The sequence below is a fragment of the Oryzias latipes genome, chromosome 3, assembly GCF_053564925.1.
Source record: "Oryzias latipes strain Hd-rR chromosome 3, Olatipes_Hd-rR_3.1".
NCBI classification, from domain to species: domain Eukaryota; kingdom Metazoa; phylum Chordata; class Actinopteri; order Beloniformes; family Adrianichthyidae; genus Oryzias; species Oryzias latipes.
In genome coordinates, this window is record NC_136239.1 from 407,336 (window position 1) to 425,450 (window position 18,115).

Genomic DNA, 18,115 nt, shown 5'->3' on the forward strand with positions numbered 1-18,115 from the left:
TGAGGAGGAAGCATCTTGCTGCTGGTTCGAGAGCGATTGTGGCCGTTGACAAACTTTACGTGGACGGCCGGCTGTTCCGGGACCCGGAGATCACCCCCTGGCTGTGCTGAAGGCTTTCAGATCCGCGCTGAGAACATCTGCGCTGCCCAGAAGAAACCCGCTAAACTTACTTCAATGAATGGAAAACCGGATCATCAATAATCCACACCTCGATCGCAGGAAAACAGTCTTTTTTTTTTCTTCGTCACCTCAGTCCCACTCATGTTTCTATTGTTGTTTTGTTGTTGTTTTCGTTTTCCCTTCTATCTCTTTTTTTCTTTCCTTTACTCTCCCCCCCCCCCTCTCCCCCCTCATTATATGTAAATCACCTGGAAGCAACTCATCCTCGGTAAGTATTTATTTATACACGGAGCAGGCGCGCGCACACACAAGCGCACACAGGGGCGTGCACATGCGATCCCGCACACACACGCCGACATACTGCAAACACCTCACACAAGCCCTCATAGGACGCACGCGACACGCAGCTCACATAGCCAGAAAACGTTCACGCGCACAGCGCTTCTCAATGCGGGCACGCGCACACGGACTGGTACACAAGCACTACTTAGCTTTACACCTTTTCAGTCAGAGCAGTTATGAACAGTCTTAACATCGTTAGCTGGAATGTGCGTGGACTTGGCTCTGAGCCAAAGAGACTGAAAGTGTTAAATCACCTGGATGGTCTAAAAGCAGATATAGCTCTACTGCAGGAGACCCATTTATCAAATTCTTTGGATCACCTTATGTGCTGCTTACAATTTCCAGTTATATACTCTGCCAGTTACAACTCCAAACAACGAGGAGTTGCTGTTTTAATTAATAAAAATCTTAATTTTACTCATAAGGATACAGTTACTGACCCAGAAGGCAGATTTGTAATCATTAATATATCCATTCAGAATAAGGACTTTTGTATAGTGAGTATTTATGGTCCTAATGTTGACGACTCTTCCTTCTTTCACAGATTCTTCACCTCACTCTCAGTTCACTCTGACTCCACAATCATTATAGGAGGAGACTTCAACCTTGTTTTGGACCCTGAACTTGACAGACTCAGCACAGCAGCAAACCAGCGTACATGGCGATCTGCAAGTATTCTAAAGCAGTACATGAATGATCTGGGTCTCTGCGACGCTTGGCGCTCATGTCACCCAAACACTAAAGGGTTCACCTTCTTTTCTCCAGTTCACTATTCACACTCCCGTTTGGACTATTTATTAATCAGTAACTCTCTTTTAAAAAATATTCAAAGCTCCAATATCCATCCAATTATTATCAGTGATCATGCACCAGTCTCTGTAAACATTTCTAGGGAAAAATCCACACCCTCTGGTACAACCTGGAGGTTTAATACGTCTCTGTTAAAGGATCAGGAATTTCTTGAATTCTTTAAAAAAGAGTGGGCAACCTTCTTAGACTTCAACAATACTCCAGACATCCCACCGTGTGTTCTTTGGGAAACAGCAAAGGCAGTCATGAGAGGGAAAATCATTTCTTATTCAACGCACAAAAAACGCAAAGAGAAAGCAGATTTATTAGAATTAGAAAATAAAATCAAAACCCTGGAGACTGCTTATGCTGCTTCTGCACAGGAACACATTCTGGGAGATCTGAAAAATTTAAAGCTGCGGTTAAATGACATCATTAATAAACAAACCCAATTTCAAATACAAAGGCTACGACTTGAAAGATTTGAAAACTCTAATAAATCTGGCAAATTTCTGGCTAATCAGCTTAAAATTAACAGAGAAAAATCATCAATCACCTCTATTACGGACCAAACAGGAAATGTCACTCACGACCCGGTCAAAATTAATAACGCATTTGAAAACTTTTATAAAAACCTGTACACACCGCAGATCAATCCGTCAGAGCAAAGTATTGACTCATTTCTTAATAATGTAAACCTACCCAGGCTAAATGAGGATCAAATCACAAACTTAGATTCTCCGCTCTCGCCGTCTGAACTTCATGAAGCTCTGTTACTTATGCCCAATGGTAAAGCACCAGGGCCTGACGGCTTTCCTGCTGAGTTTTATAAAGAATTCTGGGAACAACTGGCACCAACATTTTATAAAACGGTCACATCTATTAATGAGAGCCAATCAATGCCACCTAACATGAACTCAGCCAACATAATTCTTCTTCTAAAACCAGACAAAGATCCCACTAGTCCTTCAAGCTATCGCCCTATTTCTCTAATCAATGCAGATGTAAAAATTATCTGCAAAGCACTAGCACAGAGAATAGAAAAAATCACTCCTCACATAATTCACTTCGACCAGACTGGATTCATCAAAGGCAGACACTCGGATGATAATGTCCGTAGACTAGTTAATATAATAGACTTTGCCACCATTGAAAACCAGGAAATGACGGTACTATCGCTGGATGCTGAAAAAGCCTTTGACAGAGTTAATTGGAAGTTCCTTATTGCTGCCCTCCAGAAGTTTGGTTTTGGAGAAGCATTCATCAATTGGATCAAAATATTATATCACAACCCCAATGCATCAGTTAGAACTAATAAACAGACCTCAAACAGGTTTTTTCTTGGAAGAGGAACCAGACAGGGCTGCCCACTCTCTCCTTCTCTTTTTGCTATATTCATTGAGCCTTTAGCTGCAGCAATAAGACAGAATGAGAGCATTATAGGAATAAAAACCAAACACAGCCATCATAAAATTAGTCTTTATGCGGATGACATATTACTGTTTTTAAGGAATTTACATTCTGTAAATGAAACAGCAATGATCATAAATGAATTCTCCTCCATATCAGACTATTCCATTAATTGGAATAAGTCTGTTTTATTACCACTCAACAGGAATATGGAACAAAGACTCACAATTCCAGTTAAAACAGGAAATATCAAATATCTGGGTATCTACTTTTCCCCCAAACTATCAGAACTGGTGCAGCTAAACCACACCCCATTACTGAAAAGCATACAGGACGATCTAACACGCTGGACCAACCTGCCTTTGTCCCTTATGGGCAAGGTAGCCACGGTTAAAATGAAAATCTTACCCAAGGTTAATTATCTCTTCTCAATGATTCCCACACAACCGCCATTAAAATGGTTCAAAACATTAGACTCATCCATATCAAGCTTTCTATGGAACAACAAACCTGCAAGAATTAGTCTAAAAACTTTAAAATCTGCAAAAAACTGTGGAGGATTAGAATTACCTAACTTCCACAAATACTTTCTTGCAAATAGATTACAATACATCTTAAAATGGTTAAAAAATAATCCAGAAACCAACTCATGGTTAGACTTGGAACAGGCGTTATGTGGAAAGATCAACCTGTCACAGCTACCATTTATTAGCCAAACAGTTAAAAAACAGGATTGTTTCAAAAGCATTAATATAAATGCCACCTTAACAGCCTGGTGGGAATTTCTCAAAATATCAAAATCATCAATTCAACCGTGCAAAATGACACCCATCTGGAACAACCCGGACATCCTTATTAACAAAAAAATGATTCACTTCCCAGCTTGGCAAGCAGGGGGCATAAAACAACTAGAGCACGTAATTATTGATAGAAGATTCATAACTCCCCAGGAACTTCAAGACAAACATGGAATAAATAACTTCTTGGAATATCAGCAACTTAAATCAAGTATTACTAAAAAGTATAAAATTAAAGACGACGATTTAAAGCTACCAGATGTAGTTACCACTCTGATTAATTTTTCAATGAATAGAACTCTCTCCAAAATATACAAACTTTTATGTAATTTAGATAACAATATTGCCCTTCCAACAAAAAAATGGGATGCAGATTTGAGCATCAGCACAGATGAAAGCTTCTGGTCAGAACTTTGTCTAAACACCTTTAAACTGACAAAAAGTCCAAATCTGCAGCTAATCCATCTCAAAACTCTTCACAGAATTTACTACACTGGACAGAGGATGTTCAAGATGGGTCTCAGTAACTCAGACATTTGCGAGCACTGTGATAATAATCTACCCGACAGCTACATGCACGCACTGTGGTTCTGCACTCCTGTCCAGGCTCTCTGGCAGCAGGTATGTGCCGATTTATCAGTCTGGCTTAAGGTTTCAATCACTGCCTCACCGTCACTTTGTGTGCTTGGTGACATGAGTGCCATCGATATAGAAGAAGGATTAGCATCTATCATTTTCAACTCTTTGTATTGCCAAAAAAACTATTTTAATAAATTGGAAAAACAAGAAAAATATAAACATAAGTCAACACAGAAATCTGCTGTTTGATCATATCAGCTTGGAAAAAATGTCAGCCCAAAGCTCAAGTAACTTTGAAAGAATTCAGTCTCTCTGGTCTCCTGTGGTTGACTCCATGACTTAGGGGGTGGGGGGCTTGGTCGTCGCTGCTCCTTGCCCTTCTGCCGTGGTTTGGGGTGGGGGTCGGGGCTTCCGGTGCCTGGCGGGGGCGGTGGGGGGCTCCGTTGGTCGGGGGGTCGGGTCCGGTGCCTGGGTGGGGCGGGCTGGGGCGCTGCGTGGTCCTCTGGGCTTGGGTGTGGGGGTGCGTGGTGGGGGGGTGGGGTGGTGACATCACTGCAAGCAAGCAGCAGATGTCCTCCTGGCACCCTACCCGCCAATTTTAACCGCACCTTAGACATTTAGGGCCCCTTGGTGTGGAGGGTGAGGGGACATCACTGTGAGTAATCAGGAGATGTCCCCTTAGTGCCCTACTCGCCAATTTTAACTGCACCCCCCTTAGTACACACACCCCTCCCCCTTCAATATATACATTCAAACATAAACACACACACATGCACACAAACACCCTCTCAAACACCCATACACGCACACACATTTTACAAGGAAGGTGGGACCTGGGTCCATCTGTCCCCTACCCCTTCCCTGGTGGGGGGTGCGGGCCCCTTGGCGATGGCGGCCGTGTCCCTTGGGTGCCGGCTCCCTGGGCCCGGCGGTGCTCTCTCCGCACGGTGGGGGGGTTCATATTACACCTGAGCCGGGGGTGTTCGTGTCCCTGGGGGGTGGGTCCTGGTCCTTGCCCCTGGGCGCTGGGCCCCGCCAAACTTCCAACATGGCCGAGCCTGGTCGGGCCATATTTATAACATCCCTTGTGGGCCGCCCTTTTTTCCCCGGGGTTCCCCCCTCCTGGGCGGGGGCGGCGGGCCCCTGCCTTGCTCCTGCCTGGACCAACCGTGGGCCGGGTGGGTGGCTGCCTGGAGTGCGGAGCGGGTCTCCCTTGGGGGGTCCTGGCTCGTACCTGGGGTCGGGGCGGGGGGATGCCCGGAACTCCTGGGTGGTGGTGGGGTGCTCGTCTGGGGCTGTGGGCGTCCCTCTCCGGTGGGGCCCTGCGTTGGGCTCTTCCGGCGCGGCGGGGGGCTGCTTTCCTGGCTGGGCTGGGGCGGCGCTCTCTTTCCCTCTGCGCCTCCCTGCTCTCTGGCTCTGGGGGCCTCGCGGCGGTCCGGCTGGCCCTGACCTGGGTGGCGGTCTTGGTCGCCCAGGGGGCGGTTGTTCCCTGCCTGTTCCCGTGTGGCGTTGGGGGAATTCCGGCTGCCGCTGCTGCTGCGGCGGGGGTATGGGTGTGGGGGTGGCTGGGCGCTCCTCCTCCTTCTTTTCACATTCCACCATCCATTTTAGAAGAACATAAACACTCACCTGAGCACAGGTGTTAGCTCACCTTTGCACTAATAGTTTGCATGATTGAATGAATGAAAGATTTCACACTAGTTGGTTTAAAGGCATAGGTATGCGTTCGTGAACACTATCTGTTTTGTGTGCATGTTGACATGTGGACATTTTTGCGGCTAGCAGGTGTGTTGATAATATTTGAGTGTGTGTGAACAGGCCCCGCCCTTTTTGTACTACATTTGAACCGTACCGTAACGATAAACAACCAGTAAACCTGTCTGCTCTATGCTGCTTCATGGTCTTACCCCCCTTCCCCTCCTATTATCACCCTCCTACCCCCCCCTCTCTCTAACGTCCCTCTCTCTTCTTCCCCTCTTTCCTTTTCCGTCCGGTCCAACACCAAAGATTTTCAAACATGATTGAAATTAATAAATTTTGGCCTCAATTACAAAAGGGGTTTATTCAGACATACCTTTGGTTTGTCTGAAGATGAATAACCCCTCTTGTTAAAATAAAATATGTCCAACACAAGAGGCCCTCAGCTCTCATCTGTTTGCCTAGCTGTTGGACAGGACAAGTTAAAAAAAAAAAAAAAAAAAAAAAAAAAAAAGCAGCTTTACTGCCACCTACAGGACAACAGCCACTTTGAAGACTTTCAGTCGGGGTTTAGACCCCACCACAGCACGGAAACTGCACTAGTTAGAGTCTCTAATGACTTGTTATTGGCCTCAGAAAAGGGACTACTTTCTACTCTGGTCCTGTTGGACCTCAGTGCAGCCTTTGACACTATCGACCACGGTATTTTACTCCATAGATTAGAGCAGGACATAGGGATCAGAGGATCTGCTCTCCAGTGGTTTAAATCCTATCTGTCCCATAGGTATCAGTTCGTTAATGTAAATGGACATTCCTCTCAGTGCACTCGAGTCAACTATGAAGTCCCACAGGGCTCAGTCTTGGGACCCCTCCTGTTTACGCTTTATATGCTACCCCTAGGAAACATCAGGAAACACAGCATTAATTTTCATTGTTATGCTGACGATACGCAGATGTATTTATCCATGAAACCTGACCAGAATGACCAGATAGAGAAACTGAACACCTGCATCAGAGACATCAAGACCTGGATGACAATTAATGACCTCCTCTTGAACCCAGAAAAAACTGAGGTCATTATACTAGGTCCTAAAAACAGAAACACGGAAAGGACCATCCACATCTCTGCGGCAGCCTGGCCAGTAAAACCGCCCCCGGAGACGGCGCAGGGTCTTGGCGTTCCCAAAGTGACCTGCTCCGGTGGAACCGTGAACCAGTTGAAGGACCTGGGAGCGGGTCGCTCGGGGCACCAACAGCTGGAGGATGTCCTCTCCCCGATCCGGAGCCTGCCACCACCGGTACAACACCTCGTTGTGGAGCTCGACATTAGTCCACTGGGAATAGTTGGACTTCAGCTCCGGACTCTGCGCTGCGACCTTATTCCACTCTGGCCGTTGCCCCGCTTGCAGCCAGCTCCTCAATTGAGCCAGCACCACGTCGGCCTCTTGCTACTGCCTCAGCTGCTCTGGGGACAGCTCCGGAACATCTTTGGTCATTGCAGCAGCCACACTCTGGACATCGCCGTCCCGCTCCTCCTGGCGGTGACAATAATGGCATTCTGCTGTCAGGCACGGCCGCCTGGAGAGCGTGTCGGCGTTGCCATGGCAACGCCCAGCCCGATGCTGGATGTCGAAGTCGTAGCTTTGCAAAGTCTCCAGCCACCGAGCCACCTGTCCTTCTGGATGTTTGAAGTTTAGAAGCCAGGTCAGGGAGGCATTGTCAGTCCGGAGGGGGTGAAGTGGCAGCCCTGCAGATACGGCCGGAAGCGTTGCACCGCCTGAACCACAGCCAGCAGCTCCTGCCGCGTCACGCAGTAGTTCCTCTCGACACGACTCAGGGCACGGCTAAAATAGCCCACCACCCGCTCTCCTTCTTCCCCCTGCTGCGACAGGACTGCTCCGACCCCTGTATTGCTGGCGTCCGTGTCAACAATAAAGGTGCGACGGGGGTCTGGAAACGCCAGGACCGGTGCTGCTGTCAGCGCCCCTCGGAGCTGGTAAAAGGCGGCAGTGCAGGAATCAGTCCACCTGAACTGCTGTCCCTTGTTAGTTAGCTGGTGAAGAGGGCTGGCAATAGTGGCGAAGCCTCGGATGAAACGCCGGTAATAAGAGGCTAATTCCATGAAGCTCCGCAACTCACCGACGTTGGTGGGGTCGGGCCAGTCCTTCACAGCTGCCACCTTGGCTGGGTTGGTGGCAACGCCCTTCTCGCTGACCACATGTCCCAGGAACTCAGTCTCTTTGGTTAGGAGGCTGCACTTGGCTGGGTTAAGTCTTAGTCCGGCTCATCTGATCGCAGCAAACACCTCCCGCAGATTATTCACAGCCGCCTCGAACCTGTCTGCATGCACCAGCAGGTCATCCAGGTAGACGATGCAGCGGTTCCGGGGCACGCCAGCCAGGACCCTTTCCATCAGCCGCTCGAACGTGGCTGGTGCGTTGCAGAGCCCGAACAGCATCACCCGAAACCTTGTCAGATGGTGAAGGCAGTCTTCGGCTTAGCATCGGGGGCTAGCTCCACCTGCCAGTACCCGCTCCTCAGATCGAGGGAGCAGAAACAACTGGATCCAGTGATCCAGTCCAGAGCATCGTCGATCCGAGGGAGGGGGTAGGAGTCCTTCTTGGTGACACTGTTCAGGCGCCGATAATCCACACAGAACCGCCAGTCTCCCTTTTTCTTTTTTACCAAGACAGCCGGTGCCGCCCACGGGCTACTGGACGGCTCGATTACTCCAGCTGCAGCCATCTGACGGATCATGTCCTCCGCAGCCTGGCGCTTGGCGAGCGCAAGCCTGTGTGGGCGTAGCCGGATGGGCGGGGCCGAACTGGTGTCTATGTGGTGCTGAACCAGCCCCGTCTGCGTGCAGTCTTCATCTTTGGCAGCAAAAATGTCCATGAAATCTGTAAGGAGATCCGAAAGGTGTCGGATCTGCTGGGGGTCTAAGTCTTTGCTGCTACGTTGCAACAGACCCTGCACTGCTTTCATTGTCTCTGGAGATGTGTTGCTGGTGGAAGCTGCACTCGCCGGAGCCCTGAAAGTGCTTGGTGCGGCGCTGCTGGCGGCAGGAGTCGTTCTGGAATCGCCGCTCTTCCTTCTTCCGCGTTGGAGCATCAGAGTCTCGCCTCCGATGGTGATGGTTGCCCGGGCAGCATCAACACAAGCCTTCCAGCGGGACATGAGATCGAGGCTAATTATGCAGGGCTCCGTAATGTTGGCCAGCCAGAACTCGTGCAAAATGTCCTGTCCTCCGGCCTGGATCCGCAGCAGCTTTCTCGCCACCAGCCCCGCTTTTTATCCAGTCACAGTCATTAGCTGGGTGCCGGTGGGGGTCCATGATTCCAGAAGGGACCCAGCGGTGCCTGGCAGAACCCCCCGCCGCACAAGAGAGATGGTGGACCCGGTGTCCACTAACGCTTGACACCGTTGATCTTCCAGCTGGCAACTCAGATAAAGTCCTCTGGTATACCCCAAACGTCCAACCAGAGTGCATCGGCCTTGAAGGGGCGTTGGTGGGTGGGATGGCAGCCCCTTCACCTGGTCATCCCGTTGTCGTTTCCCGGCGAAGCCGCTCTGGTCTTTGGTGCTGGCGCAGGGCAGTTGCGTGCGATGTGCCCGGGCTCCCCACACGGGTAACAACAATCAGAGGAACGCTGCTGACGTCGGGAGGCCAATGCATGGTGCTGAGACGGCCGTGGCGTCGATGACTGGATGCTGAAGATGTCCTCTGCCTCTTCCTCCTCATAGTTGACCATTCTCACGCAAGGCTGAGTGCTGGGCACCACACGTGAAGTGGAGAGGATGGCCTCTACTCGTTCTCCTTCCTGGATTGCTTGTTTCAGCGTCTGGGGCGTGGCCAGGCGGACGTGTTGGCGGAGCCGTTCGGGTGTGAGTCCTTGCAGGACTGCATGGAGTAAATCTAAATCTAAATCTAAACCAAACACAGCCATCATAAAATTAGTCTCTATGCAGATGACATATTACTGTTTTTAAGTAATTTACATTCTGTAAATGAAACGGCAACAATCATTAATGAATTCTCCTCTATATCAGACTATTCCATTAATTGGAATAAGTCTGTTTTATTACCACTGAACAATAATGCGGAGCAAAGACTCACAATACCAGTTAAATCAGGAAATATCAAATATCTAGGTATCAATTTTTCCCCCAAACTATCAGAACTGGTGCAGCTAAACTACACCCCATTACTGAAAAACATACAGGACGATCTAACACGCTGGACCAACCTGCCTCTGTCCCTTATGGGCAAGGTAGCCACAGTAAAAATGAAAATCGTACCCAAAGTTAATTATCTCTTCTCAATGATTCCTACACATCCGCCAGTAAAATGGTTCAAAACATTAGACTCATCCATATCAAGCTTTTTATGGAACAACAAACCTGCAAGAATTAGTCTAAAAACCCTAAAATCTGCAAAAAGCTGTGGAGGATTAGAATTACCTAACTTCCACAATTACTTTCTTGCAAATAGATTACAATACATCTTAAAATGGTTAAAAAATAATCCAGAAACCAACTCATGGTTAGACTTGGAACAGGCGTTATGTGGAAAGATCAACCTATCAGATCTTCCATTTATTAGCCAAACAGTTAAAAAACAGGATTGTTTCAAAAGTATTAATATAAATGCCACTTTAACAGCCTGGTGGGAATTTCTCAAAATATCAAAATCATCAATTCAACCGTGCAAAATGACACCCATCTGGAACAACCCAGACATCCTCATAAACAAAAAAATTATCCACTTCCCAGCTTGGCAAGCAGGGGGCATAAAACAACTACAGCACATAATTATTGATAGAAGATTCATAACTCCCCAGGAACTTCAAGACAAACATGGAATAAATAACTTCTTGGAATATCAGCAACTTAAATCAATTATTACTAAAAAGTTTAAATACAGAGACAACGATTTGAAGCTACCAGATGTAGTTACCACTCTGATCAATTTCTCAATGAATAAAACTCTCTCCAAAATATACAAACTTTTATGTAATTTAGATAATAATATTTCACTTCTGACAACAAAATGGGATGCGGATTTGAGCATCAGCACAGATGAAAGCTTTTGGTCAGAACTTTGTCTAAACACCTTTAAACTGACAAAAAGTCCAAATCTGCAGCTAATCCATCTCAAAACTCTTCACAGAATTTACTACACTGGACAGAGGATGTTCAAGATGGGTCTCAGTAACTCAGACATTTGCGAGCACTGTGATAATAATCTACCCGACAGCTACATGCACGCACTGTGGTTCTGCACGCCTGTCCAGGCTCTCTGGCAGCAGGTATGTGCCGATTTATCAGTCTGGCTTAAGGTTTCAATCACTGCCTCACCGTCACTTTGTGTGCTTGGTGACATGAGTGCCATCGATGTAGAAGGAGGATTAGGCTCTATCATTTTCATAACTCTTTGCATTGCTAAAAAAACTATTTAAATAAATTGGAAAAGCAAGAAAAATATAAATGTAAGTCAACACAGAAATCTGCTGCTTGATCATATCAGCTTGGAAAAAATGTCAGCCCAAGGTTCAAGTAACTTTGAAAGAATTCGGTCTCTCTGGTCACCTGTGGTTGACTCCATGACTTAGGGGGTGGGGGGCTTGGTCGTCGCTGCTCCTTGCCCTTCTGCCGTGGTTTGGGGTGGGGGTCGGGGCTTCCGGTGCCTGGCGGGGGCGGTGGGGGGCTCCGTTGGTCGGGGGGTCGGGTCCGGTGCCTGGGTGGGGCGGGCTGGGGCGCTGCGTGGTCCTCTGGGCTTGGGTGTGGGGGTGCGTGGTGGGGGGGTGGGGTGGTGGCCTGGCTTGGCTTGGGGGGGTGGTCCCTTTGCCTGTGCTGGGGGGGGTTGGCGGGGGGCCCTGCTCGGGGGGGGCCCAGCGGCGCCGGATGGGCTGTCCATCTACACCTGGGGCTGGGATCGGCCCTTCCCTGGCTCTGGGGCGGGACGAGACAACCCTCTTGGGGCCCCCGGTCGCTCTGGGTGTCATCCGCTTCGGCTGCGGGGTCTGGGGTGGGGTGGGGGGGGGTCTTGTCGGCCCTGTCCTGTGGGGGGGCATTCTGGGGGAGGGGGGGGGGCATTATTGGTACGGGGCAGGGGGGGTTGACGGGTCGGGGTCTCCGCTGAGGCCATCGGCGGTTTCCCCGGCCGGTTGGCTGCCTCGGTCCCGTCGAGGCCTGACCAGAGCTCTTCTAGGGCCGGCGTTTGGGGGTGGGGGCCTGGGCTTGCTCCGGGGGGGGGGGCGACGCTTTCTGGCTCCTCTCTCTCTGTGTGGGGTGGGTGGTGCTGGGCCTGGGGTGTCGGCACCTCCGGGGGTGGGGCCCCTGGGCTGGGTGGCCCTGGCCCCATTTGCTGGGGGGGGGCTGGGGGACAGCTGTTTGACCACCGGGGGACAGTCTACCAGCTGTCCCCAACTTACCCCCTTCCTCATATAACCTCATATTAGGGTGAAGGGGTGGGGGGTCTAGCCTGCAATGCGCCTTGGGGGGGGGCTACTTGGGAGTGGCCCCCCTCCTATGGTTGCCGTATGGAGTGGGCCCCCCCTCTTTCGGTTTTATTTGCACCTTAGACATGTAGGGTCCTTGGTAGGGGGGGTGCTTGGACATCACTGCCAGCAAGCAGCAGATGTCCGCCTGGTACCCTACCCGCCAATTTTAACCGCACCTTAGACATTTAGGGCCCCTTGGTGGGGAGGGTGAGGGGACATCACTGTGAGTAATCAGGAGATGTCCCCTTAGTGCCCTACTCGCCAATTTTAACTGCACCCCCCTTAGTACACACACCCCTCCCCCTTCAATATATACATTCCAACATAAACACACACACATGCACACACACACCCTTTCAAACACACATACACGCACACACATTTTGCAAGGAAGGTGGGACCTGGGTCCATCTGTCCCCTACCCCTTCCCTGGTGGGGGGTGCGGGCCCCTTGGCGATGGCAGCCGTGTCCCTTGGGTGCTGGCTCCCTGGGCCCGGCGGTGCTCTCTCCGCATGGTGGGGGGGTTCATATTACACCTGAGCCGGGGGTGTTCGTGTCCCTGGCGGGTGGGTCCTGGTCCTTGCCCCTGAGCGCTGGGCCCCGCCAAACTTCCAACATGGCCGAGCCTGGTCGGGCCATATTTATAACACCCCTTGTGGGCCCTCTTTTTTCCCCGGGGTTCCCCCTCCTGGGCGGGGGTGGCGGGCCCCTGCCTTGCTCCTCCCTGGACCAACCGTGGGCCGGGCGGATGGCTGTCTGGAGTGCGGAGCGGGTCTCCCTTGGGGGGTCCTGGCTCGTACCTGGGGTAGGGGCGGGGGGATGCCCGGAACTCCTGGGTGGTGGTGGGGTGCTCGTCTGGGGCTGTGGGCGTCCTTCTCTGGTGGGGCCCTGCGTTGGGTTCTCCCGGCGCGGCGGGGGAGCAGCTCTCCTGGTTGGGCTGGGGCGGCACTCTCTTTCCCTCCGTGTCTCCCTGCTCTCTGGCTCTGGGGGCCTTGCGGCGGTCCTGCTGGCCCTGGCCTGGGTGGCGGGCTTGGTCGCCCGGGCGGCGGTTGTTCCTTGCCGGTTCCCGTGTGGCGTTGGGGGGATTTCGGCTGCCGCTGCTGCTGCGGTGGGGGTCTTGGGGTGGGGATGGCTGGGCACTCTCCCTCCTTCTTGTCACGTTCCACCATCCATTTTAGAAGAACATAAACACTCACCTGAGCACAGGTGTTAGCTCACCTTTGCACTAACAGTTTGCATGATTGAATTATTTCAAAATATTTTACACTAGTTGGTTTTAAGGCATAAGTATGCGTGTGAACACTATCTGTTTTGTGTACATGTCGACAGGTGGACATTTTTGCAGCTAGCAGGTGTGTTTATAACATTTGAGTGTGTGTGTGGATAGGCCCCGCCCTTTTTGTACTACATTTGAACCGTACCGTAATGATAAACAACCAGTAAACCTGTTGCTTTATGCTGCTTCATGGTCTTACCCCCCTTCCCCTCCTATTATTACCCTCCTACCCCCCCCTCTCTAACATCCCTCTCTCTTCTTCCCTTCTTTCCTTTTCCGTCCGGTCCAACACCAAAGATTTTCAAACATGATTGAAATTAATAAAGTTTGGCCTCAATTACAAAAGGGGTTTATTCAGACATACCTTTGGTTTGTCTGAAGATTAATAACCCCTCTTGTTAAAGTAAAATATGTCCAACACAAGAGGCCCTCAGCTCTCATCTGTCTGCCTAGCTGTTGGACAGGACAATTTAAAAAAAAAAAAAAAAAAAAAAAAATCTAAATCTAAATCTTCCTGCGCTCCTGAAGAAAATCGGGGGTAACCCCGCCGGACATGTAGCTGAATGTCTGCAGCTGGGGCAACTAGGCTCTCTCCATCACGACGGCAGCGGCTGGTCAGCTGCTCTCTTTCGTGCGTCTCTGACGGACCGAACCGACGTTCCAGGGCCGTGGTTAGGGCGCCCAGGTCCCTCCTCCAAAACCAGCAGAAGAAAGTGCATCCCACAATCCAGATCTGACAGGAGACCAATGGGTGTGTGACCGTCACTACAGTATAGCCTCCAATTCCACATTTAGAAACCTTGGGGTTTTATTTGACCAGGATTTATCATTTAAGGCTCACATATCTCAGGCGTGTAGAACTGCCTTTTCTCACCTGTGGAATATTGCTAAGATCAGAAATATACTTTCTAAGAGTGATGCTGAAAAACTCATCCATGCATTTGCTACGTCGAGGCTGGATTACTGTAACTCCTTGTTAGCAGCGTGTCCTAAGAGTTCCTTAAGAAGTCTCCAGCTTGTTCAGAACGCAGCAGCTAGATTGTTAGCAGGAACTAGCAGAAGAGATCACATCACTCCTGTGTTAGTTTCGCTCCACTGGCTCCCAGTTGATTCCAGAATCAAGTTCAAGATCCTCCTGTTAACCTATAAGGCCTTACATGGAATGGCCCCGTCCTATATTAAGGACCTCATAGTCCCTTACCATCCAATCAGAACACTTCGCTCGCAAAATGCAGGACTGCTTGTGGTTCCTAGAATTAGTAAAAGTACGGTTGGAGGTAGAGCGTTTAGCCACCAAGCCCCTGTTTTATGGAATAAACTCCCAGCTCATGGAAGAGAGGCCGACTCAGTTTCTACATTCAAAGTTAGACTGAAAACATTCCTCTGTGGACAGGCTTATTGTCCGACTAGTTAGTATTCAGAGATTATTTAACTTAATGTTAATGTGTTTAAATTAAACTTAATAGTAACTATTTGTTTTAAAAGCTGCTAGAAGTTGAAGCTGGGGTAACTATGGTACACTGGGGTTCTGTCCTCTTTCCTTTTTTACTTCTACCCTTCCTCTCCTCTATTCTTGATCATAATTTATCATTTAGTTCTCCATGCCTCTGTTTGGTGCAGTGATTCATGTATTGTCCCTCTTTTCCTCTCCCCTCCTGGGGAGTGGGAGTGCTTCCAGACTCCAGTTGGCTCATCCGTGCTCCAGTTCCTGACCGTTTACCTCGCCTTTGCTCCTGCTCCTACACCTGGCTGTGGATCCTGCCTCTGGCTCATCTCTGGCTCGTCTCTGCTCTGTTCCTGACCGAGTACCTCGTCTCTGCTCCTGCTCCTACACCTGGCTGTGGTTCCTGTCTGCGGCTCGACTCGCACCCCTGACTGTCCCCCCTACTCCATCTGGATGAAGCTCGTCTGCTGGACTTTTATATATGTAGTTGTAGATTTAGATAAGTTAATTCTTCTCTCAGAGTTCTGGTAAATCGCCTGTCCGTCCTGGGGGAGGATCCCTCCTTCATGTGGGCACCCCTGAGGTTTCTTCGTTTTTTCCGGAATCCGTTTTTTTAGGAGTTTTTCCTTTCCGTGAAGGGGGCTCTAAGGGCAGGGATGTCCAGTTTAGCTAAGTCAGTTTGTTAGTTCAATTTAGTATTTTCTTATTGAATTCTATGTATTCATGATCCTTTTGAGTTCATGTTTTACTTTTTCAATTACCGATACGAAGCCCATCGAGATGACTGTTGTTAATTTGGGCTATACAAATAAAATTGAATTGAAATCGAATTGAATTATCACACAATGTGAGACCATAACCTTTATTGAGACATCTGATTGGTCAGTTTATAACTTGCACTAAAAAAATAGGATCAGCAAGAAGACATTAAGAAAAGGTAGTAGAGTGAGAACGGTTCTTCTGACCAATAGAATGACGGAGTAACAGCTGTTTATGTCTCTGTAGATGTCTTTGGGATTCTGGCTTCTTGAAGCCAGCAGGTACTTCCTGTTTACCGTGGGGGAGGGGTCACTCTGTCCAATTCTCGTCTAGAGTCTGCTGGTGCAGTGAGTCATGGTTCTGATGCTTAATCTATTCATCCTATTTAATCTAACACATTAATTGTGTCACAATGTTAGGTGTTATTCAATCATGCCATCCAGTTAACCTATTTGAGATTTTCTTTAGAATAAATCAGAAGGCTGGCTCTTTTTTAATAATGTCTCCGTGATTTAAAGAATCATTTCAGTCAGACAACTCATGCAGTAGAGAATGATTTCTTTCCATATTTCTTTTAGTTTGGCATAAGACTCCGTTCAGATACAATAAAACACGATCTTCATAGAAAAGTTCAACTACACCAACGGAGGTCATAGGTGGAAGCGGGGGAGGAGGGAGGGGCGACGAACGCAGGGCTCATGGAAATGGAAGAAGAGGATTGGACCGCACACCTGGAACTTAAGCAGGACGCTGACCAGGTGAGTTGACTAGACTGAAGCGCCCGCAGGGAGGAGGAACCAGATAAACGCACTGCTGAGCTGCCTGCCTGAAATACTCCCAGGGTCGTTCATTATAATCAGGGGGTTTGTGTTTTTGTGGAATCTTTTTTCATTTGACTTTAAAACGGTTTTATAATTTGATTGGAAAAGTTTTTCCACTATTATTGATAAAATCCTGAATTTTTCTCCCATTATGAAACTTTATTGATTAATTTTGTCCCCATTAAAAATGTAATTAAACACCTACTTTGTCTCCTAGGTTTCTGTAAAGAGCACATCTATAGGTCTTTTTTTAAAGTTAGCAGAGGGTATCTGAATAATATTAGGTTCTACAGGTGTTGGGTCTGCTCTGTTCCGCTCGGTTTTAGGGTTTGTAATCAAACACGCTTTGTTCTGCAGCTGCTCTGAGCGCAGAAGAGCCAACACTAAATATAGAAGTCTTTTAAAAGCTCAGCGGACAAGCAGCTGACTCTGCCTGACTAAACCACAGAAACAAATGACAGAAACGCCTTTAGGTCACATTTCTTCATCAACGTCCTAAAACAAGCTAAAACATCGTTTTCACAGATGTGGAGGAGTTTGTTTTAGAAATAACGGAGCAAAGTTCCACGAAAAAAACCTTTTAAACTCAGGAATAAACTGTCATGAAGCATCACTGGCATCAGTCCTCTCTGAGCAATGGATACAGGTTCCTCCATCACAACATTGTCAGGACTTTTGTATCATGACAATGCTCTCATTCATTTACTCTGCTAAAGTTTGGAAACCTTCTCATGTCGTATGATGTCAGAAAAAATTCTGATTGAAGCCATCACCACTAAAAAAAGTTAAAATAAGTCAAAGAAATCGACATCATCAATTGTATGATGTCACTTCACATGTGAGTCACCAAGGCCAATCCTTTTATTTACTGTAGGAAACAGTTAGTCTTGGTTTTAGTCATTCTTGTTTGGTCCTAAAGAGGGTATGAACGTAGCATGCTTATCTCTACCTGCCCAGCTCTTCACCAATGATGTAGAAATCCTCCACTCTCTGCTGCTTGAACCACTCCATGTCTCCAATCCTCTCAACTTTTCACTGAATTGAAGCACCTTTTCAACCCAGACAAAATACAAAAGCTTTGGCACCTTTAAAAAAACAACAGAAGCTTGAAAAGGACTGAGCAGTTTACTGAGAGCCTCAGCCAGGGCGTCTCAGCACTTCAGAAATAACTCCATGTGTGATCTGAGCCAGCCTACAGCTGTGGCAGCTAGAGCAGTCAAGAAGAACTAGGAGACCATCATAGCCATCCATCGTGCCACAATTTAGATCCTAAATAGTATAAAGGCTCACAACTTTAAATACAAAAGCAATTTTTGAAAAAAGAACTTTGTAAGATGGCTTTCAAATGCAGCCTCTGTGATGTTCAAGTCATTCCAGGTTTTAAGAATGACTTTTTTAAATCCATATCCAAATCCCTACTTTCATATCTGTTGGACAGAAAGTAAAAATTAGTAAGATAACAGATTTATGATTCTAATTTCAGTCCTCTAATGAGAGTTGTGGAAAAATGGAAATGTTATTTTTGAAAATATTTAGATATTTTTAAGCAATGGCTTCAGTTGGATTTAAACCTGTCT

At 48.2% G+C, this 18,115-nt stretch overlaps 1 protein-coding gene across 1 annotated transcript in view; it reads right to left on the reverse strand.

Moving 5' to 3' along the window:
* dapk2a (death-associated protein kinase 2a) overlaps nt 1–17,738 on the reverse strand; it is a 51,440-nt gene extending 33,702 nt beyond the window's left edge. The window contains exon 1 of the mRNA XM_023951221.2: nt 17,488–17,738. Coding sequence (XP_023806989.1) covers nt 17,488–17,549 — 62 coding nt within the window. The 5' untranslated portion in view covers nt 17,550–17,738. The remainder of the gene's footprint in view (nt 1–17,487) is intronic.
* Between the last annotated feature and the right edge of the window lie 377 nt (nt 17,739–18,115).